General features: G+C 39.9%; 1 protein-coding gene across 16 annotated transcripts in view; it reads right to left on the bottom strand.

Annotated features, from left to right (window-relative positions):
- USP25 (ubiquitin specific peptidase 25) overlaps nucleotides 1-24672 on the bottom strand; it is a 189339-nt gene that overhangs the window by 43692 nt on the left and 120975 nt on the right. For all 16 annotated transcript variants that reach the window (XR_013960013.1, XR_013960014.1, XR_013960015.1 and 13 more), the window contains 4 exons: nucleotides 16967-17037; nucleotides 16043-16271; nucleotides 14092-14292; nucleotides 2927-3066 (listed from right to left, as the gene is read on the bottom strand). Coding sequence is in view for 13 of the 16 variants with exons in the window: in XM_080657606.1 (XP_080513732.1) it covers nucleotides 2927-3066; nucleotides 14092-14292; nucleotides 16043-16271; nucleotides 16967-17037 (641 nt within the window). In the remaining 3 variants the exon portion in view is untranslated. The remainder of the gene's footprint in view (nucleotides 1-2926; nucleotides 3067-14091; nucleotides 14293-16042; nucleotides 16272-16966; nucleotides 17038-24672) is intronic.

Raw genomic sequence — 24672 nt, forward strand, 5'->3', positions numbered from 1 at the left:
TAAAGTAATCTCACAATCACCTCCCTTTTATATAAAAGAAAACTGAGATTTAGAGAAATTAAGCAACTTATTCAAGTTTGCATAGCTAGTAAGAAGTAAAACCAATATTCAAAAATCAAGACTATCTAATCCCGAAGACTGCAGACTCTTTTCATCTATGCAATTTAATTTCTAAAGTATACCCTTAAATGAGAAAACCCAATGGTGGTCACAATGAGTCTAAGCCAGTGGTCGGCAAACTGTGGCTTGCGAGCCACATGCGGCTTGCGAGCCGCGGTTTGCCGCTCTGTTGACTAATGAGTTTGCCGACCACTGGTCTAAGCAACTGACCACAGGACCAAGAACACAGGCTGCTTCAGACAGCCATGTTAACACATTCTTAGACATGTTGCAAGATTTATATAGGCAAAGTGGCCAAATGTTGGTGCTGTCCAGAAAATAAGCCAAACAGAAAAATATTTATGCTAGCCATCTATCATATTCTCTCCATGCCATCCTCCTTTCTCAAGTAAAGGTGAAGCAGTAGGTTGTTAGCTTACAAGATGATATCCATATTAATAAATTAAGCAATCAAAATGTAAGTGATTTCTGCAAATTTAAATTACACATGATTAGACAAAAGGAAAAAAATATGATTCTACGTTAAGCTAAGTAATGCTTTTAGGCTTTCTGATATCAGTTAAAAGAATGCTATTTATTAATCATAAATGTAAGCTCTAACAAATAAAATTCCTAATTAGCAAAGGCCCTGACAAGTTATTTTTTATTACTGGTAAAAATATTTCTCCTGTGTACCTATTTCTTCGCCCTTTCTCCCTCCCTAGTTTTCCTATTCTACCATTCCCCAAGAACTACAGAGCTCAGGACCACTAGAAGAAACATTTACCAACAAGTGCTCTATCGTTAGAAGGTGTCGATCTCAAACTCATTCAGAGTCTCTAGAGCAGCCTTGGGCAAACTACGGCCCGCAGACCGGATCCGGCTGTTCTATCCGGTTCTCTTGCTCTCCCCTCTGCTTCTTTACTTTGAATTTATATTAGTTCACACAAACACTCCATCCATGCTTTTGTTCTGGCCCTCCGGTCCAGTTTAACAACCCATTGTGGCCCTCGAGTCAAAAAGTTTGCCCACCCCTGCTCTAGAGCATTTGCAAAATTTGGTTAGATAAAAAAATGATATTAATACATTATTTTTATGGTAAGATGATATATAATCAAAATTATTCAAACAGAAAATAACTTTAAAAACTAATTCGCGAGTATTTCATTCATTAAAACATAACACAACACCCTATTAAATGGACATTTTGGTTAATTGAGGTCTTATATTAAAGACCTCAGTGCATTTAGCAATTAAGTAGAAAACTGCATTGAAAAATTATACTTCTTGTTCTCTTTAGTTCCCTAGAAGGAGAATCGTCAAATATTAACATTAGCTATCATGAAAACTACATTAGAGCTGCTTGTGCTAATAAAATAAGACTATAGCAACTGAATGATTTTGTAATACCAAATTCTTGAAATAGCATCTCCCAGAATATCACAGTCACTGAAAACATAGTGCAATACCAATGTGCTCAATTTATTGTTATAAAAAGACACAACTGAAAACTACCAACAGGTGAATTATCATGACAAATTTTGGATGGAACACTACTGAAATATGCAGAAACCACAGTGTAAGATAATATTTACTACTCTAACCTAAAGTATCTGGTATTTTATTGTTAAACACATTCCATGCAACAATGAAAATTATATCTTGTTCCAAACTATTCCAATGTAGTAAGACTAGAGATTGAGGGAGGCGTGAGAAACACAGTTGACTCTTGAACAACATGGATTTGAACCATGCAGGTCTATTATATGTGGATTTTTTCAATAAATACTGTAAATGTATTTTCTCTTCCTTCTGATTTTCTTAATAGCATTTTCCTTTCCATAGTTTATTGTAAGAATATAGTATATAATACATATAACATAAGAAATCCTATATAATAAAAGCCTAGGTGGCGTTATGCCTTCGCGATGCCGCCACAAGATGACTGAGTGCACAGTGGAGGTGGGGCCTGGTGGCCGCTCCACGTGGTGAGGCCTGGGGGTCCCGCGGCTCTGTGTGGCATGGAGGAGGCCGGTCCTGGTGTCTCCGCTGCCTTGTGCAGAGGAGGCAGGTCCCAGCAGAGGAGGCGGATTGCAGCAGGGGAGGGCAGTTGGGGGGCGATCAGGCCGGCAGGGGAGCAGTTAGTAGGCAATCAGGCTGACAGGCAGAAGCGGGTAGGGACTATCAGGCAGGCAGGCAGGCAGGAAGGCGAACAGTTAGGAGCCAGTGGTCCCGGATTGTGAGAGGGATGTCTGACAGCTGGTTTAGGCCCGATCCCGCTAAACCGGCAGTTGGACATCCCCTGAGGGGTCTCAGATTGGAAGGTGCAGGCCAGCTTGAGGGACACCCCTCCCACCCCCGTGCACGAATTTCATGCACCAGGCCTCTAATATGTTACCAGTAAGGCTTCTGGTCAATAGTAGGCTATTAGTAAAGCTGTTGAGGAGTCCAATTTTAAACTTGAATTTTTAACTGCTCAGAGGGGTGGCACTCTAACCCCCATGTTGTGCAAGGGTCAACTTATAATGCTAAATGTTCTAGTTCTCTTTTTAAGTTCCCAATCAATGACCAATTTAACCTATGACTGTTATTTTTCATAATTCTCAAACAGGAAGTTAGTAACCTTTTTTTAAAAAGAATCATTTTTAAAAAATTATAGCAGAAAAAACTACAACTGGGGTGTTAGGTAATGCCCCCAGTCACTGTTCGTGTGGATGAAGAGCCCATGGCACTGCCTCCCGACTCCCAGAGAGCTCACTGTCCAACACAGGGCTAGGAAACATCATGAACATGGCTATGCTCAGAGGGGGAAAAGAAAAGTTCTTACCGTCTGCAAAACTGTTTCAGGACTTTTATCTTCATAATCGCGTGATGCCTTGGTAATTGTTCGAATAGTTTCTTCTTTCAAGTGCTTTGAGAAATCACTTCTTGATGGCTGCTCTAGATATTCTGGTTCTCCTGCTTGTGCTTCATGAGAAAAGAATCAATTGTATATCGAATAAAATCAGAGTGTCTATACTAAAATTACTATTATTTATTTCTAATTCAAAGTTAGGCAATCAACAATTTTAGTGTCCTGTTTAAAGTGATATATCTTTCAACGCACGACACTTCTCCCAGAATTAATAAAAAATCCAAAAGTAATCAAATAATTACTGAAAACAGTACCCATTATAGTTTACGATACAGAATTCACTGTAATTTTATTTGCTCTAAATACCAAAATCTCATTTTGAAAACCACTAGCATTCTACAAAAAACAAACAGAAAGGATTTGGTTTGTACAGCAATCCTAGCCTACCTGCCCTAGGTCTCGACAGAGAGAACGCCAGCTGCTTTTCTGGCTACAGTAACCTTTTTCGTGCCTACCTGACAAAACCCTAACCCTGAATGAGCCCAATCTTCTCTCTTTTTCTAAACCTGCCCCTGGTAGCTGAGTGTTATGAGAGAAAAAAACCAATTACTCATTGGCAAATTGGCACTAAAATAAATTCAAAACTTCAAATATCACCCCTGCTAAGAACTCCTAAAATGAGATCCACTACCCATGTTCTGAAAGTAAGACCCACAGATGCAAGTGTACTCTGAATATTTACTGGGTGACTCATAGAAAACTCCAAAGACTTTAAGGGGGCCGTTTCTTAGCTCTCCAACATAATCTTGTATCTTTTGCCCTTTGCTCAAAAAGAGACATATACTAGCTTTTTCAGCTTATTGAATACATGGAAGAGATTGAGTTCCAACCTTAGATCTTTCCTTATTTTCCTCCCTCTGGCTATATGTTTACTCACTCTCACTCCCTCATCTAATAACTAATTTATCCTTTTCTTTAAATCCCATTTCCCTGTAAAAGTATTACTGATTACAACGTATCTCAGACCACTGGAATTTGGTGTGGAAGGCTGTCCTGTACTCCCTTGGAATTTATCCACAAGATGCCAATAGCACTGTCCCCAGGTGTGACTTCCAGTGTTGTCAATGCCCTTAGGGGACAAAATCAGTCCCAAATGAGAACCATTGCTCTAAACTAACTTTCACTCTCTTATTAATAGCACTTACCACAATTATAACTTAACTAGTGGCCCGGTGCATGGCCTGCACCCTCTCCAATCTGGGACCCCTTGGGAGATATCCGACTGCCGGTTTAAACCCCCCCTCTGCCTTGCCCCACACCCGGGACCCAGGATTCCCTCCTCCAGCCGGCTACAGGCACCTGGGACCTGGGCTTCCCTCCCTCTGGCCAGCCACAGGCACTGGGGGCCGGGACGGCTGCAGCTGCAGGGGACGGTGGGCAGGTGGCTTTGCCTGAGCACAGGCACTGATGCCCGGGACCTCGGGGCAGGCGGCTTCTCTGGCTGGCTGTGGCCAGGACCGTGGGGCAAGCAGCTTCTCTGTCTCCCAGGCCGCAGCCAGCCGCAGGTGCTGGTGCCTGGGATGGCCGGCAGGCAGCTTTGCTCGGGCCCAGCTTTGTCAGGAAGGTTGTGTGGGGATGGTCGTCCGGAAGACGTCCGATCTAATTAGCATATTACCCTTTTATTAGTATAGATCATGGTGTGTTTTTTCTTGCCATCATTAACCATAGTAACTGTTGCTTATGTATTAAAAGTTCTATTCCTGCTAAGTCTAGAAACAACCTCAGAATCCTTCTCACCATTCATTTTTAAGTCTGATGTTAGTTGATCAGAATTAATACCTGAGGTGAAGCCTCTTACTGCAGATGTATCCCAGAATGTATGGCATCCTCCCTGCTCTATGATCCAGCTAATAATACATTGCCTCAATCATGTTGATTGAGGTCATTTTCCCCCTTTCAGTTTCTAGTAGTAGATTACCATCTACTGCCTAGGAAGCAAAACTGACTGTCTCCACGTAGATCGCAAAATAAGATATTTTTCTCATCAATAAAATTTCAGTCTTTCAGCATGAGTAGAGTAACTGTATCAACAACATTTTGAGGTAGTAACAGTTTATAACAAATTGAGTGAATTATTGTTTCAGGTACTATGCTATGTCATACACAGATTTCATTTTATCTTTGTAACAACTCTACATAGTAGGTACTATAATTATACAGATGAGAACACTGAGGTATAAAGAGATCAGGCAACTTGATCAGTGAAACCTAAAAGTGGCTGAGTCTTGTTTCAAATCCATGAGCCATGCCCTTTAACCATTATACTCCACTCAGTATTGTGCTGGAGCCTGCTCTTACTGGATCACAAATTTTCAGGAATTTTGCAAGCTGATTGTTAAACATGGTCATTATTAAAAATTAAATTATAGCCCTAACCGGTTTGGCTCAGTGGATAGAGTGTTGGCCTGCGGACTCAAGGGTCCCAGGTTCGATCCTGGGATCAAGGGCATGTACCTTGGTTGCAGGCACATACCCAGTAGGGGGTGTGCAGGAGGCAGCTGATCGATGTTTCTCTCTCATTGATGTTTCTAACTCTCTATCCCTCTCCCTTTCTCTCTGTTAAAAAAAAAAAGCAATAAAATATATTAAAAAAAAAATCTCTCCAAGTAAAATACCATTCAAAAAGAAATACTATAATTTCAAATATGCACAGTCATTCATTTATCCAATAAAATTCAATAAGCATCTAATTACGTGCCAGGCACTAGACTAGGAACTGGGGCTGTGAGTGCAAACAATACAGCCAGTCTCTGCTCCATGAAGTTGGCAGTCAACTATGGAGAAAGTCATTAACCAGAGAATGACACATGTGAATTGTGACACTATTACAATAATACATTCTATGAATAAAGTGGAGGTGGGGTGACTTAAATGATGGGATTTGAGATAAAGTGACTCTTCCTGGATGGAAGAATGAACAGCCCAGGTAATGATCATGAGTGGGATCTGAAAGGTTACTGTGGCTGGACTACAGCACAAAAGGAGATATGAAAGTGAAAGAATGTTTTCAATACAATGGCAACATGGCAAGTTTAAAAAAAATGTATTCCAGCTACACTGTAAAGAATGGATTAGAGAGGAGGGTAAAACTAGAAATCAGTGAAGGTATGAAAGCAATATGAACAAGAGAAGACAGCTTTTGTTAAACAGAGATAGCAAAGGGGTAGAGAAATTGGGTAGATTAAAGATATGGTTGGGAAATCAACAGCATGGAAGATGAATGTGAAGATGACTCCAAGTTTTTGGCATGAGTAACTAGGGTGATAGAGGTGAAATATAGTCTAGTGGGGAAAACTAGAGGGAGGAATGCCTATATTGTGTGATGAGCAGAGAAGCTAAAATAAGTTAAAGTCCTTATTTCTGTACTTTGTGACTGGGCTGCGATGTTCTTTCAGTGCACCTGTATAATGAATGAGGCAAAGAAAATCTTAGGCTACACCTCCAGCTTCAGCAGGGCTTCTGTTTCTGGTAGGTTTCATGGTTAAGTGACCTAGGCCAGCTGCTTTAGGGCTTAACAAAGAACCTTCTAATTGATAAAGATTTTACCTGTGTTTGCCCCCCTTTGTCTCTTCTCACTGTAGTAGATAAAACATCAATAGCTGGTAGTAGCATGTGAACTTAATGTTATGAGGGCCATGAAATCTATCTGGTCTGACACTGGCCTAACTCATCAAAATCTGGACAGTGAATAAGTTCTGAGAAGCAAAAGTAACTTTATCTGATCAAACCAATCAATATATCTTAGGTCATCAAGGTCAAGGTTTCCTTCTACATAGGAATTTGAGTCCAAAAACCTTGTGAGTAATGCTGAATGATTTTGTCTAATAGTCACACAGAAAGAACTATTTCCCCTAGTTTTCCCTGTGTATAATCTTCTAGGGAATACATTTGAATAGTGCTGTAGTCATTGTAAGTGAACCTATAAGGATGTGAGATCTGGGAATTTGGAAACAAAAACCCAAACTTCATTCTCAATTATGTTTATTGAGCCTGTGCCATTTTCAGTACTCTGCTTGGTATTAACAATGAAAAAAAAAAAGACATAAAATCCACTCACTTTAAGGAATTCTCAATAAAATCAGATAAATATATACTGCATTACAATAGAAAGTACTAAATGCAATATCAGAGTTATGCACAAGATCCTATAAAAGTGTAGCCCTAATACAAACACTTGGGATGATGTTGCATATTAAGAAAGACCTTCTAGAAGAAATGCCAACTGGGCTGAGTCTTAAAGGATTTATAGAAAGGATTGTCTTGGATATGGGAAAGAAAAAGATTCTGAGGAGAAGGAATAACATATGCAATGGCATTGCAAAGACAGATAAAAGATTAACAAAATCCTGGCTATTAATGAATCTCTACACTACATAATGAGTCTTTATTTTAAACAAATTAGAATACAAATACAACTTAAATTTGATAATGAAAATATATTAGAATTAAGGAGAAAAATATAAATACTACAGAGGTAATTTTATGGGGGTTCATAAAGAATTTGAGAAAAAGAATTTAAAGAATATTGATAGAGGACATTTAAAAAATGAAGGATATCTGATGAACAAGGATAGAAAAGTTCCCTAAAGCAAGAGTATTGTGTAATAATCTAGTTTAAATAAAACAGTGGTTGGCAAACTCATCAGTCAACAGAGCGGCAAACCGCCGCTAGTGAGCCGCATGTGGCTCGCGAGCCGCAGTTTGCCGACCACTGAAATAGAACATAAGGTATTCATAGTGAAGCAGTCTTGAAAGAATTACAAAGGAGTCGGATTATAACGAGGGTCCTCATAACAAAAATAAATGTCGACTTCATTTTGTCAAACCAGAAGAGTACAAAACATATTGAGAACAAAAAAACAAAATGAAAACAAAAAGCTCTTTCCGCTACTCAGAGATAAGCATTATTAATATTTTTAGTATTATATATTTCCAGACTTTACATACCCACATTTTCCAAACAAAAATAATAATACTGAATATCTTAAACTTAATAAACATTTTTATGTCAATATAATTTTTACTGGTTATACTGTATTCTGTTTAGAGGGCCCATGAAATGAATACCCTACCATATATCTAGGCAATTTCCATTTATTTGTAAAAAACAAGAGAGTTAGGTGTTTGTGTGTGTGTGTGTGTGTAAATACACACAATGATTTATCTTCACCCTATACTAACCACTTGCACCTTATTTTTTTGTTTTTGTTTCTTTTGTTTTCATTTGAATATACTATATTATGTTGTATTAACTTCAAATAAATTTTTAGTAAAATAGGAGTATCAGGCATAGCTCTTCTCTCCTTCAGATAAATTTGTTTTACAAATGCAGTCTAGAGCTATGCTGCCTAATCAGAGAGATACCTCAAATTATCTGAAGATCTCCAAACATAAGAGTCCAGGTAAATTCTCCTTTCTGGTAAGCAGATTAAGGAGGTAGCATAAGATAAATCAAATAATACTTTTCCATCATTTATTACTTTGTTAATTAAGACAATGAATGTTAATAGAGAAGTGATGCCTATGGATTTCATGTTAGCAGAAGAACAAATACTGGTTGAATTAATACTATATAAGTTAATCTTATTGGAATATCACACAGAAGAAATTGAATTTTAACAGCTCTTATGTTATAGTTTTACTGAGAACATTTGCAGGGAGGGGATAAAATCACTCTGATGGATTTTATCAGCAACATTTCCTTGTATTACTTCATATTCCTAGTGCACACCTGAGAGATTTAAATACAGGTTTTCTTTGATACTTTGAAAGTATGATACCAAATTAAACAAATTACTTAGAAAACTATGAAGAGAAATAGGAAGAATATTAATGAGAGCAGATAAGTGGTTCCAATAAACATAATAAGTTCCTTTATTCAACTGTGATATGTTAACTTCCCCTGCAACTGAGGACTAATTTCTTAGTATGCTATTTAAGATTTTATACACACACACACACACACACACACACAGAAAGACACACACACACACACACACACACACACACACACACACACACGGCCTTCCTTCCCCCGGCACCCAGGACCCAGGACCAAGGCTTCGCTCTGGCCCAGCATTGTCCCAAAGGACATCTGGAATGACACCTGGAAGGATGTTTGGTCGAATTAGCATATTACCCTTTTATTATTATAGATGGCTAATATGCTAAGTGTCCATCCAGGTAATGACATCATGTAGCAACGCCCGGCTTCCTCTCCCTAGCGACTACCCTCCTTGCAGTTTCTTCAGCCCAGGAACGTGACTTGCTTTACAGCCAGGTGGAAACATTTCACACTTTAACCAAAAGTCTGTGAAGCATTTTCCTGTGCCTCATCTCATTTGATCCTCACAGAAGTCCTGGAATAGGTAGCTAGAAGACTTGGTGGAATCCTATTTTCTTTTCATTAGCCAGAAAACAGATTTAGAAAGCTTAGAAACTTGATCCAACTGAAAAGAAGTAAGAAATGGTGGGCCTTGAAAATGATTTCAGGTTTTCTCACTGTGCAGAATATAGTCAAACACTGCTGCAGTTAAATATTTTACCCTTTGTTCTCCCTGCATGATCTATAATAATAATCTGCTTCGTGTTGATATTTACTGCTGTGTTGTTGACAATTACCTGAAAGAGAAGTTGGGGTGCTTCACTGGGCTGGAAAAAGTTTAGCTAAATCAGAAAGCAGGTCTAATTAAGCAAGTTTATTCTATATCTATAAAAGGCTAAGTTGACTTGTGCATGCGTGATACATATAAAGCTCTCACTGGTGCCAATCACATGCGTGTGTTTCGATCTGTCATTGTCAACTGTGAATTTGCTTGACACTTCTATTATAGAGAAAGGGCAAATAGCGATATTAAAATATTCCTTCTAATTAATTTCAATGTGCACGAATCCGTGCATTGGACCACTAGTATAGTAATAGAAACCAATCTTTTAAGCAATAATCTAATGCCCCAAATTTATAGAGTTAGCATATTCTATTTCTATTAACTCAAACAAAGTACCTATTTCTAGCATTTCCATGGAGGACACAATGTTTCCTATTAAGGTATATTGCTTTCTAAAAATCCAGTTTGGAAGATAACTACAGATAACAGTTATATTTGAACTGACATTTCACCCTCTTTGTTTTTTAGTTATTCTAGATCCTCTCTGAAAAATTTGCATTCTCTTCGAGTTGTTTTTTTAAATACTAAAATGAGAGACATGAAAATAAATGCCTAATACCTACTACTGAATTTTTTAAAATTATAAAACAGCATATAATGTGTATGGTAGAATGTACTGATCAAGAAAAAGAGGGTGTGGGGCACACAGATATGACCTTTTATATAGAGAACATAGAAGGTGACAAATGTAAATGGTGGGGCAAAGTTGACTAGCCCTGTAAGATAGGAGTTAATATTGCCCACTTATGTAGGAATATGTATTAGTTTGACTTAGTATAAATATACTGTGCTAACTCTGTAAATTTAGAGTCTTGTGAGAAACGGACCAGAAAAAGCGGAAAAGACTCTAGAATTTAATATTTTTGGTTCCATAATATATAGATGAGCCAAGAGTAGAATTGGAGCATAACCTTCATCTGAGTGTTTAAGTACCACTACCAGTTATGCCAATTATGCAGCCCCATTATTCCACTAGAAATGAGAAGAGCCACATGCAAACGTAATCTGTAAAAGTTAAGGGAAGAATAAAACAGTAGCTACATCTTGGGGGAAGTTTAGGGCAGTGGATTGGTGAGGGTATGTACAGAAAACAAGGAACGAAGTCACAAAGGGATGAAATTGGCTGAAATTGAAAAGAAATACAATGTAGTTACTATACTGCGATTTGAGCTCAAAAGCCTCTTTGATACCTGCTGAACTATTTCATTTCCTACAAAGTCACTGTAAGAAACCACAGCACCTCACCTGTTCTACACAGTGACACCTGATGTATGGAAAGAAAATGCAGTCCTGCTGTTAATAATGGCCAAGCTCACCAAATGGCAATGGTGCTATTCAGATATACTGTATTACATCTATATATAAAGACATTGGTATCTTTGCTGGTATAATACCATTATTTTGGTCTTTAAAAAATTCTAAATCAATGCCTCTTACTATCAAGATCAAGGACTCAACTATTCAGACTTGTTAACTTTCTATATAAATTTGAACTTTAGAAGGACTTATTCTTTCAATGGGAGATTCACAAGGACTCAACTATTCAGACTTGTTAACTTTCTATATAAATTGAATAGTTGAGTCCTTGTGAATCTCCCATTGAAAGAATAAGTCCTTCTAAAGTTCAAATGAAACTACGAAAACCCACCTAGAGATGTGTCTGCAAAAGATCCTATCTAATAAAAGAGTAATATGCAAATTAACCATCACTCCGCTACACCCACAAGCCATGCCCACAAGCCATGCCCACCAGTCAATCAGGAGAGAATATGCAAATAAACCCAACCAAGATGGCTATGGCCACAGAGAGCAGGAGGGAGGCTTGGGTTTCCCCTGCAATGGAGGAAGCCAAGCTTTCCGCCTGCCCTTGCCGGCCTAGGCCTCCACTCAAGGCTACAAAGTTTCAATGACAGAAGATACATAAAACCAAACAGAAATGGCAGCCACGGAGCTGGAAAAAGCAGGCGGCTAGGGTTGCCTGAGGTGATGGAGGAAGCCAAGCTTCTGCAGCCCTAGCTGGCCCAGGCCTCCGCTTAAGGCTACAAAGTTTCAATTACAGAAGACACATAAATCCCCAAAAAATGGCTGCTGCCATGGAGCAAGCAGAAGTCTTGGCTCTGCTCCAGGCTACAAAGTTTCAATTGTAGAAGATAAATAAACCCCAGATACCAGGGCCTCCACTTGGGTCGCCAGGGGGCGTGGCCGGCCTGCAAATCACCACAGGCCCCAAGGGAACCCCCACCCTGATCCAGGACACCCTTCAGGGCAAACCAGCTGGCCCCCACCCGTGTACCAGGCCTCTATCCTATCTAATAAAAGAGTAATATGCATATTGACCATCACCCCAACACACAAAATGGCTGCCCCCATATGGTCAAAGATCCTGCCCCCCATGTGGACACAAGATGGCCACCACAAGATGGCCAGCAAGGGAGGGCAGTTGGGATCAACCAGGTCTCCAAGGGAGGGCATTTGGGAGGGACCAGGTCTCCAAGGGAGGGCAGTTGTGGGCAATCAGGCCAGTAGGGGAGGGCAGTTGGGGGCGATCAAGCCTGTAGGGGAGGGCAGTTAGGGGTGACCAAGCCGGCAGAGGAGGGAAGTTCGGGCGACCAGGCCTGCAGGGAAGGGCAGTTAGGGGTGACCCGGCTGGCAGAGGAGGGAAGTTGGGGGCGACCAGGCCTGCAGGGACAGGCAGTTGGGAGGGACCCAGGCCTGCAGGGGAGAGCAGTTGGGGGGGACCAGGCCTGCAGGGGAGAGCAGTTGGGGGTGACCAGGCCTGAAGCGGAGGGCAGTTGTGGGGAACCCAGGTCTGCAGGAGAGGGAAGTTAGGGGTAACCAGGCCTGCAGGGGAGGGCAGTTGGGGGGGACCAGGCCTGCAGGGGAGAGCAGTTGGGGGTGACCAGGCCTGAAGCGGAGGGCAGTTGTGGGCGACCCAGGTCTGCAGGAGAGGGAAGTTAGGGGTAACCAGGCCTGCAGGGGAGGGCAGTTAGGGGTGACCAGGCTTGCAGGGGAGGGCAGTTATGGGCCAAACAGGCTGGCAGGGGAGCAGTTAGGGGCAAACAGGCTGGCAGGGGAGCAGTTAGACATCAATCAGGCTGGCAGGGGAGTGGTTAGGGGGTGATCAGGCTGGTAGGCAGAAGTGGTTAGGGGCAATCAGGAAGGCAGGCGGGCGAGCAGTTGGGAGCCAGGGATGTCCGACTGCCCATTTAGGCCCAATCCTACCTGGATCGGGCCTAAACGGGCAGTCGGACATCCCTCGAGGGGTCCCAGATTGAAGAGGGTGCAGGCTGGGCTGGGGGACACCCCCCTCCCCCGGGCACGAATTTCGTGCACCAGGCCTCTAGTTTTAAATAAACACCTAAGATGCTTCCTAAACAACTAAAAACAAAACACAAAGACCTTGCAAAAAAAAAAAAGGTCATTCAAAAAGATCCATTCTGAGTTATAAAAAAAAGAGCCATGCCCTAACCGGTTTGGCTCAGTGGCTAGAGCGTCGGCCTGCGGAATGAAGGGTCCCAGGTTCGATTCCGGTCAAAGGCATGTACCTTGGTTGCGGGCACATCCCCAGTGGGGAGTGTGCAGGAGGCAACTGATCGATGTTTCTCTCTCATCGATGTTTCTCTCTATCCCTCTCCCTTTCTGTAAAAAATCAATAAAATGTATTTAAAAAAAAAAAAAAAAAAAAGAGCCAAATGTGTGGAAAAAAAAAATGTTTAACATATCTCTTCTCATATCCCCAAGAGCCCATTTCCTACAGTAGCAAATATTACTCTACAATATACTCACAATTCAATGATGATGAAATTAATCTTTTAAAAATCAGAAGACATTCTATTTTCAATTTTGCTACAACATACTTTATTTTTGTATAGTGTTTACTCTAAATATCTTATTGATTTCATCAGCTAATAACTACAATATATTTTAATATATATACTTTTATACATTTATCTCTGTTTTATAGGTCTACACACATTTTTACTTGGAATATATTAAACATTTAGTTTGGGCTACTTTTATTTTTAATTCTAAGAACAATGAAAAAAATTATATATTTGAGTATGCTCAAAATATATATGGAACAGTGTTACTTTGCTCAAATATAAAATCATTCGAATTCACTTCATTGATAGCTTTATTAAATGCAGATTTTTGACTCTACAGGCAGTTGGCACCAAACCCGTATTATTCAAGGGTCAGTTATACATGTACACAGTGGTGTCTGGCAAAGGGGTAAACTAAATTGTGGCCTATGGTTATCTCTGAGTGATGAAATTTCAGATCATTTTTACCAGCTTCTTCACACTTTAAGATAACTAAAATTTGTTTTTTATTTAATAAGCATCTTATAATAAAATATCAATAATTAATATATTGATAATAAGGCACGGTTTAATAAAATGGACTCACCTGTTGTTCCAGAAGACTCTGACTCTCTCAATTTCTGAGATGCTAAAAGTTTTTCCTGCAGAGCTTTCTGGGCAAGTTGTGCATCCCATTCTTCTAGTTCTTTTTCAAATCGTTGGTTATCTTCCTCAACAAAATCTCTTAAATCCGGTGGTAATGTTTCTATTCCAACAAGGGCCTGCCCAGTTTCTTTATTAAACTCCTCTGCAAATTATATTTCAAAAACAAATATAAAATTACGAATTAAAAGAAAAATACCAATCTCAAAATAGAATGCATTTAAAATGAGATATAAAGTATGAATTATTACACTTAGTAAATAAATATTACCTAGAAATTAAAACTCAAACACATGCTCAGAAAATCAATGATTCAAATATTTGATAATCCATTATAGTTAATGTTCTCACCTTTTATTTTTAATCTGAAGAGTAAAAAATGCAACAAAATATAAAGCCAAAATTGCTACTCAAAATGACTTGACTACTTATAAGTACTACTTTTTCTATTTTAAGAAAATACCAGATGTCTGATTATTCATGAAGTAAAACTTACCACAAAATGAGAAGAAATAACTCATAACCTTATTAAGCTCAAAATAGAACAAAAATTCTTTTTCATCAGAGGCAGGTAAGTATTAGCAATATATTTATAACTAGAGGGCTGGTGCATGAAATTCATGCATTCAGAGCAAGGGGGTGGGGGGAATCTCTCAGCCTGGCCTGTGCCCTCTCACAATCTGGGAGCCCTCGGGGAGACGTCCGACTGCCGGCAGTCGGACATCCTTGGTGCTGCCATGGAGGCAGGAGAGGCTCCCGCCACCACCACTGCGCTCACCAGCCATGAGCCCGGCTAAGGGCTTCTGGCTGAGCAGCACTTCCCTTGTGGGAGTGCACTGACCACCAGGGGGCAGCTCCTGCATTGAGCATTTGCCTCCTGGTGGTCAGAGTGCATCATAATGACTGGTTGTTCTGCCATTTGGTTGATTTGCATATTAGCCTTTTATTATATAGTATGCAATTTGGAGAATAATTAACATGGAAAGATTTTTAAAAGATTGTGTAAATATTACTTAAAAGTTACTCAATTTCTACTTCACAAACACAAATTAAATTTTTTTCAGTCACAAGTGGATTGCTTAGCTAGTTTTGCTGAATAATTAAAGGAAGGTTGATTTTATCAGTTTCGACAAACCTTTATTAAGTGATTTCTATATGCAAACCCTATGTTAGAATATCAAAAACAAAAAGACATAGTATGACATGGTCCCTGGCTTTGAGCAGATTAGAGTGAAGTGGGAAAGACAAGTCAACATATAACTGCAACACATAGTAAGCGCCTGACAGAGGGATCTCTGAGAATAACAAGGAAGGTTACTTTCTGGCAGACAATAAAAACTGCAGAGCAAATGACACTTGAATGAACGTTGACAGACGAGCAGGAATTAGGCAAAAAAAGCAAGAAATAAGAACATTGCTGGCAAAAAATTAAAAAACCCATAAGAACATACAGATATAAATGTGTGAATAAAATGATGTGGTGAGAGCAGAATACAGCAAGAAGTTCAATATCAGTTTGAAATGGATAGACAATGGTCATAAATGAGGCTGGAGAGACAATCAGAGGTCAGATTATGTCAGAGTGAGGAACCTAAATACGAGTCAATGTGTGTTGTAGTCATTAAAGAATTTTAAGCAAGGAGAAACATGTCATATTTACATTCTATAATGGTTAATAAATAGTTAACTTTGAATACAAAATATATTCTAATTCTCAGCCCTGGTCATATTACATTTTGATTTGGGTTTACTCACAATAATCAAATAGCATTTTCTAATCATATCCATCATTCCCTGCGTGAATTTTATGTAACTAATCACATCAGAGACTAGAGTCACATAAAAGGACAACTTATTTAAAAATATACAGTACCATATATATTTTTTATTCTTACCTTGTATTAAGAATTGTGCCTTATCATTTATGTACATTAAACAGTATGCACTGGCATTTCTATAACCACCAAAAGAGTCTCTCACTAGCTCTTCCCATGATGATCTTGTCACAGCAATATCATTGTATTTCATCCACCTGTTTTCATGATGATCAAAAATGTATGCCCAGTAGTGCCCAGCATTAGCTTGGCCTTCATGAACTAAAACAGCATGTAAGCGATAAGGAACCTAAATATGAAAACAGAAGAGTTAAACAGCAGTCAAGCAGTCTCTTTACTGTACCACATTCCATGAAACACACAAACTATGTGACTGGAGGAAACATAGGAGCATATTTCCTAATAAAAGAAAATTGGCTGAGATTAAAAGTGTGAAAAATATTAAAGTACGAAATAATAAAAGAAGGGGAAGATAAGCTAAATATATGGAAAGCAGACATGTGTAAATTGGATGATTTTCAAAACTTTGAAAATGTATTTTATGTATTTGTTGATCTGTTTCACGTATTTCTTTTGAATTAAGAACTTATATTTTTATATAAAGCACATGATTTGTCTAAATCTTCACAATTATAAAATGATGGCTCAGTTTACCAAAATGGCTTACTATAATATACCAGAACTTAAAATGTAATTAAGTCCTATACTTTCTCCCATAATCTTAATATCTTTAAATAACCTTATGATTCTCTCATGATTTTATTTTTAAATATTAAGGAAAATTCTGATGTATTTTACTATTAAAAATAATAAAAAGAGTAAGCAATGAATACAGTATGGGAATATAACTGAATGGGGTAAATATTAATATGGCTTCTTTAAGTTCAGCAATTTTATAACAAAACATGTAAGAAGAATTTGGTTAATATAAATAAAACATATAAATAATTTTCATAATGCTTACTAGCTCAAAATTTAACTTACTTGGATCATAGATTTGTCCGAGTACATTAGTTCAATAGTTCGATGGATTCTGGATATGCTTTCCTGCAAATCTAAGAGCAGAAGTTGTCATTTAATGATTAACTTCAAGGGTATTTCTACTGAGACCTATAAGACAGAGATTAAAGATTTTCCTGCCAATATGTTAGAAGAATAAAAAAATTTTCCTAAAAAAGTTCTTAAAGACATTATTATTTGGAGTCTATATAAAAATATAATTCTCTTTGACTTAATAAAAGATACAGCATAAATTCATAATTAAAAACCAAAACAGATATGGTTCTTTTAGAAAATGTGCAGAACCAATAAAACTGTTTATATCTATAAAAAAAGTTTTCAATGAAAATTAAAGCTAAACCCCCTTACATATTTATGTAAAACAGAAAAACTTTAGCATGAAATAAAATACCTTCACTACATATCTTATATAAACACATAATTGAATAAAAATTCACTAAAATTACCAATGGAAATAAAGTTCCGAGACTCCCATTATTCATTATTTCTATTTCCAGCAGCAGAAATCTATGCTACACAAAGTCATTCAGAGACAGATGTTCACAGATACATTGTCCATACAAGTTAAAAACTGAAGACAACCTTAATATCTGTCAATAGGAAAATGGTTAGTTATAGTATAATGGCATAAACACACTATACTATAAATCTGTTGAAAGGAATCAGGAACAAACCATGAAAGACTACAAAAAAATATTAGTCACTTTAGAGTGGGGAAAGGTCTTCCTAAGCCTGATAGAAAATCAAGTAACCATAAAGGAAAAGATACGATTCCCTCCCCAACTTAAGAAAATCTACATTATAGGGGTTCTGAAGATGGTGGTGGGCAGGACGGAGGTGAGGGAGAGGGTGTGAGTGAGTGAGGGGGTAAAAGGAGAGTGTGTGGATGTGTGTGGTGTGTGTGTGAGTGAGTGAGGGACAGTAAAATCCTGCAGGAGTAGCAGGGGCTGGCAGACCAGGCTCTCCTGGACAGGGAGCACCTACCACCACTGTGGGCACTCCCCAGGCTGCGGGGCTTGGGCACGGAACCCACGCCATCTTGAAGGGGAGAGCAATCTCTTCTACACCATCAACACCACCACCCAGACAGACCTTGGACACTGCCCGTGACCCTGCAGCCACTCCAACCAAAATCCTGCTTTCCCACCTGCAGACCTGCACACCCTAGGACCTCCACCTCCAGAGGTGCACGCTTCCGCAGCAGTAAGTGCGACTTCCCCTCCCCAGGAGCTGACCTCCAGACACCACAGTCGTGCTTTTCCAGCACCACAGTCACGCTTTTCAAGCGTGCAGGCCTCCTGAGCCCACCACCCTACAGGCCGCTTTTGGGTCCTGCCACTGGGCATGCTCCTACCCAAACAAGGTCTCACTGCCCTGCAATAGAAATTCTGAATTCCCACTTCCTGGATACCAGCCCACAGACACCTGTGTTGTGCGGATTCAGAGCCAGGACCCCTCTGAGTGCTTGCCAGGACCCCTCTGAATGCTTGCCAGGACCCCTCTGAGTGCTTGAGTGTGCCTCCACTGGGCACACACGAGCCCAACCAAAGGCACAAGGCCCCCGGCAGGAAAATTCAGACTTCCCCCCACTCCCGGCTGCCTGCCCACAGACACCTCAGTCATGCGACTTCAGCGCAAGGGCCCATCTGAGTGCACCGCCCTGGCAATCAGCCCCAGTGTACCCTCTGTAAGCCACCACTGGGTGCGCGTGAATCCAACCAAGGGCACAAGGCCCTGGCAGCAAAAACTGAGTCTTCCCACTCCACAGCTGCCAACCTCTGGACACCATAGTCATGCCTTTCCGAAGCTCAGGCCTCCTGAGCCCCACCACCCCGACAGACGACTCTTGGGTGCCTCTGTGAGCCCCCGGTGGGCATGCGCGATTGCAACCAAGGGCGCAAGGCAACAAAAATTGGGACACTGCCCTCCCCGGCTGCTGACCTTTGGATATCACAGCTGCGCCTTTCCAATATTCAGGCCTATTGAGCCTGCTCCCCCTATAAGTGGCTCCTGGGTGCCTCCTTGAGCCCCAGCTGGGCATGCTTGTATTCAAACAAGGGTGCACAGCCCCGGAAATAGAAATTTGTACTTGCTACTTCCCAGCTCTCTACCTACAGACACCGGGTTGTGTGGTTTCAGCATGCAGGCCCCCTGAGGACACCGCTCCAGCAGGTGACTCCTGGGTGCCTCTGTGAGCTGCCACTAGGTGCAATCATATCCAACCAAGGGCTCAAGGCCCTGCAGCAGAAACTTGGGACTTCCCCCTCCTCAGCTGTCAACCTCCGGTCACTGCATTGCACCAATCCAGTGCGCAAGCCCCCTGTGCCCGCTGACCTGTCAGGAGGCCCCTGGGTGCTTCTCTGAACCGCCGCAAGGCACAACCCCGGTCGCTGGCATCCAATCCCTACAGTAGTGCTGCCACGGCACAAGGGACCCCTAAGCCAAATGCCCCAGCAGACGGCTGCAGGGCACCTCTGTAAGCAGCCATTGGACATGCATATCCAACTAAGTGCGCACATCCCCCGAAGCAGAAACTGGGACTTCTCCCTCCACATGGCCGGTGGCATGCCACAATTGCTCTGATCAGTGTGTGGGCCCCACAAGCACACACCCCTTGCAGATGGCTCCTGGGCACCTCTGTGTGCTGCCATTGGACATGTGCCTCTCAAACCAAAGATGCACGGCTCCCTCAGTAGGATTCACAACATCCCTTTCCTGGCTACTTACCTCTGGACAGCCTGGTGAGTTACTGAGGACTTGCCTAGACATTGTTTCAACCACAGACCCTGAGATTCCCACATCCCCAGCTGCTGGATCCTAAACCCCTTCATGATTCAGAGAGGGAAATGCCCACTGCCTCAACCACAGACTACGAGAAACCCACCCCCCACTGTCATGGGGTCCGGGCCCCTCGTAGTGACTTGCAGAGTGATGGTAATCCAGAGTCACACCACACTGGCCAAAGCTACAGTACCTGAACTTCAGGCCCCGAGACTCCTTCCTCCCAGGCCGTGGACTCTGGGAACCCACAGTGAGCACGTACCAGTGAGACTCCAGACAACCTTTTCCACAAGAGCCGGAACCACAATCACATCCAAAACAGCTGGCACAACGAAGCTGGGGGTGAGTCACATTGCCAACCCGAGACGAGAATTCATCCATGAATAAGAAACTAACATTCATGGTTATAAGGATGCTCAAACAGCTGAATGACAAATACACACAACTGAATGAGAACTATAAGGAGCTGAATGAGAATGTCACCAACATGAAAAGGAAACAAGAGGAAATGAATGACATAGCTGCAATAAAGAACACAATGGAAGGCATAAACAGTAGACTAGAAGAGGCTGAGGACCACATCAACGAATTAGAAGACAAGGTAGAAAAAACACACAAACACAGCAACAACTGGAAAGAAAACTTAAAAAGCAAGAGGAGAGCCAAAGGGAGCTTTGGGACAACACAAAACAAAACAACATCTGCAAAATAGGGGTCCCAGGAGAGGAAACTGAACAAGGAATAGAAAACCTGTTTGAAGAAATAATAACAGAAAACTTCCCTGATATTGGCAAGAAAAAAACCATGCAAGTCCAAGAAGCACACAGAGCCCCAAACAAGATGAACCCAAAAAGACCAACACCAAGACACATCATAATTAAACTGGCAAACATCAACGACAAAGTAAAAATCTTAAAGGCTGCCAGAGAGAGACAGAAAGTTAACTACAAGGGATCTCCCATTGGAATATCAACTTATTTCTCAACAGAAACACACCAGGTCAGAAGGGAATGGAATGAAATATACAAAGTGATGCAAAGCAAGGGACTGAATACAAGAATACTATACACAGCAAGGCTATCATTGAAAATTGAAGGTGGAATCAGGAGCTTCACAGACAAAAAGGGGCTAAGAGAGTTTATCACTACCAAGCCAGCAATGCAAGAAATACTAAAGGGACTGCTATAAAAAGAAGAAACAGAAAGGCAAGAAGGAACACAAACATTAAGAATAAAAATGATGACTATCAAGTACTTATCAATAATAACATTACACATAAATGGATTAAATGCTCCAATCAAAAGACATAGGGTAGCTGAATGGATAAGAAAACGACCCATATATTTGCTGTCTGCAAGCTTCCAAAACTCAATCCTTTGTCAGAACAAAGGATTCACACAGACTGGTAGTGAAAGGATGGAAAAAATTTTTTCAGGCAAATGGAAATGAGATAAAAGCTGGGGTTGCAATACTTATATCTGACAAAATAGACCTCAAAGTAAAGGCCATAACAAGAAATAAGGAAGGCCACTTCATAATACTAAAGGGAGTAATTCAACAAGAGGATATAATTCTGGTAAACATATATACACCTAATACAGGAGCACCCAAATACATAAAACAACTTCTGGAAGATATCCAGGAAGAGATTGACAGCAATATAATCATAGTAGGAGACTTTAATACTGCACTGACACCAATGGACAAATCCTCTAAACGAAAAATCACCAAAGAAACAGCAACCCTAAATGACTCAATAGATCAGATGGACTTGACATCTTCGGAACATTTCACCCCAAAGCTACAGAATATACATTCTTCTCAAGTGGACATGGGACATTTTCAAAGATAGACTACATGTTAGGACACAGGCAAAGTCTCTTGAAATTCAAGAGGATAGAAATAATAACAAGCATCTTCTCAGATCATAAAGAAATAAAACTAGAAATAAACTACAATTTAAAAAACCGAACACTTGGAGGCTAAATAGCATGCTATTAAACAATAACTAGGTTACCAACGAGATCAAAAAAGAAATAAAAAGCATCCTGGAAACAAACGACAATGAAAACACAACAATCCAAAATCTATGGGACACAGTGAAAGCAGTCCTGAGAGTGAAGTTCATAGCCCTATAGGCCTACCTCAAAAAAATAAGAAAAAATGGTAATAAGTTATCTAAATTTGCAACTTAAAGAATTAGAAAGAGAGCAACAAGAAAAGCCCACAGTAACCAGAAGGAAGGAGATAATAAAGAGCAGAAATAAACGACACAAGAGACAAAAAAAACCCCCAAAACAATACAAAAGATCAATGAAACCAAGAACTTGTTCTTTGAAAGTATAAACAAGATTGAATAACCTCTAGCCAGGCTCACCAAGAAGCAAAGAGAGAGTACCAAAGTAAACAAAATCAGAAATGAAAGAGGTGAAGTAACAACTGACTCCAGAAATATAAAAAGGATTGTAAAAAAAAAAAAAAAATACTACGAACAACTCTACTTGAACAAACTGGAAAACCTCCATGAAATGGACACATTCCTAGAAAAATACAAGCTTCCAAAACTCAATCAGGAAGATTAAAAAATCCTGAATAGGCTGGTAAGTACTGATGAAATTGAAACAGTAATAAAAGCTTCCAGCCAACAAAAGCCCTGGACCAGATGGCTTCACAGGGGAGTTTTACCGAACATTCAAAGAAGAACTAAAACCAGTACTTCTCAAACTATTACAAAAAATTCAAGAGGAAGGCACACTTCCAAACTCTTTCTATGAAGCCATGATTACCCTAATCCCAAAACCAGATAAAGACACCACAAAGAAAGAGAATTACAGGACAATATCCCTGATGAACATAGATGCTAAAATCTAAAACAGAATTTTAGCAAACCAGATGCAGCATTACATTAGAAAGATCATACATCATGACCAAGTGGGATTTATTCCAGGAATGCAAGGCTGGTACAATATCCACAAATCAATAATCATGATACATCACATAAACAAATTGAGAGACAAAAATCACGTAATCGTATCAATTGATGCAGAAAAGGCATTTTACAAAGTCCAACAGCCTTTTCTGATAAAAACACTCAGCAAAGTGGGAATAGAGGGATCATACCTCAACATAATAAAGCCTTATAAATCAAACCTACAGCCAACATCATACTCAATGGGCAAAAACTAAAACCATTTCCCCTAAGCACAGGAACAAGACAGGGATGCCCGCTTTCACCATTCCGGTTCAACACAGTACTGGAAGTGCTAGCCACAGCAATCAGACAAGAAGAGGAAATATATGGCATCCAAATTGGAAAAGAAGAAGTAAAACTGTGCTTATTTGCAGATGACATGATACTGTACATAGAAAACCCTAAAGACTGGTTCAAAAATTACTAGACTTAATAAATGAATGTGGCAATATACCAGGATACAAAATTAATGCCAAAAAAATCTATGGCATTTTAATATACTAATAGTGAATTTACAGAAAGAGAGATTAAAGAAACAATCCCATTTACCATTGCACCAAAAAAATTAAAATACCTAGGAATAAACTTAACTAAGGAGGTAAAAGACCTCTACTCAGAAAACTACAGGAAATTGAAAAAAAGAGATAGAGGAAGACATAAATAGATGGAAGAGCATACTGTGTTCATGGATTGGTAGAATCAACATCATTAAAATGTCCATACTACCCAAAGCAATCTACAGATTCAATGCACTCCCCATTAAAATACCAACAGCATATTTCACAGACCTAAAATGAACTCTACAAAAATTCATTTGGAATGAAAAAAGACCCTGAAAAGCTACAGCACTCCTGAGAAAGAAGAACATAGGAGGGATCTCAATACCAGATATCAAGCTGTACTACAAAGCCACTATTCTCAAAACTGCATAGTACTGGCATAAGAACAGACATATAGATCAATGGAATAGATTGGAGAACCCAGAAATCGACCCAGACTCTATGCTCAATTAATATTTGACAAAGGAGGCAAGAACATACAATGGAGTCAAGACAGTCTCTTCAATAAATGGTGTTGGGAAAATTGAACAGATACATGCAAAAAAATGAAACTAGACCACCAACTTACACCATATACAAAAATAAACTCAAAATGGATAAGGAACTTAAACGTAAGGCGGGAAATCATACAAATCTTAGAAGAAGCCACAGGCAGCATAATCTCAGACATATGCCGAAGCAATATCTTCACCGATACAGCTCTTAGGGCAATGGAAAATAAAGAGAAAATAAACAAATGGGACTGTATCAAAATAAAAGCTTCTGCACAGCAATAGAAACCATAAAAAACAAACAAACAAACAAACAAACAAACAAAAAAACAAGAAAGCCCACTGCATGGGAGAAAGTTGCCAAGGTTATCTCCGATAAGGGTTCAATATCCAAAATTTACAGGGAACTCATACAACTTAACAAAAGGAAGATAAACAACCCAATCAAAAAATGGGCAACGGACCTTTATAGATACTTTTCTAAAGTGGACATAAGGAAGGCTAAGGAATACATGTTCAAAGTCTCTAATCATCCCAGAGATGCAAATCAAAATGACAATGAGGTACCATCTCACACCTGTCAGAATGGCTGTCATCAACAAATCACCAAATGACAAGTGCTGGCGTGGATGCAGAGAAAAAGGAACCCTCCTGCACTGCTGGTGGGAATGCAGACTGGTGCAGCCACTGTGGAGAACAGTATGGAGTTTCCTCAAAAAACTAAAAATGGAACTCCCATTTACCCAGTGATCCCACTTCTAGGAATATACCCCAAGAAACTAGAAACACCAATCAGAAAGGATATATACACCCCTATGTTCATAGCAGCACAATTTACAATAACTAAGATTTGAAAATAGCCTAAGT

Source organism: Plecotus auritus, assembly GCF_963455305.1.
Source record: "Plecotus auritus genome assembly, chromosome: 2".
Taxonomy (NCBI): Eukaryota; Metazoa; Chordata; class Mammalia; order Chiroptera; family Vespertilionidae; genus Plecotus; species Plecotus auritus.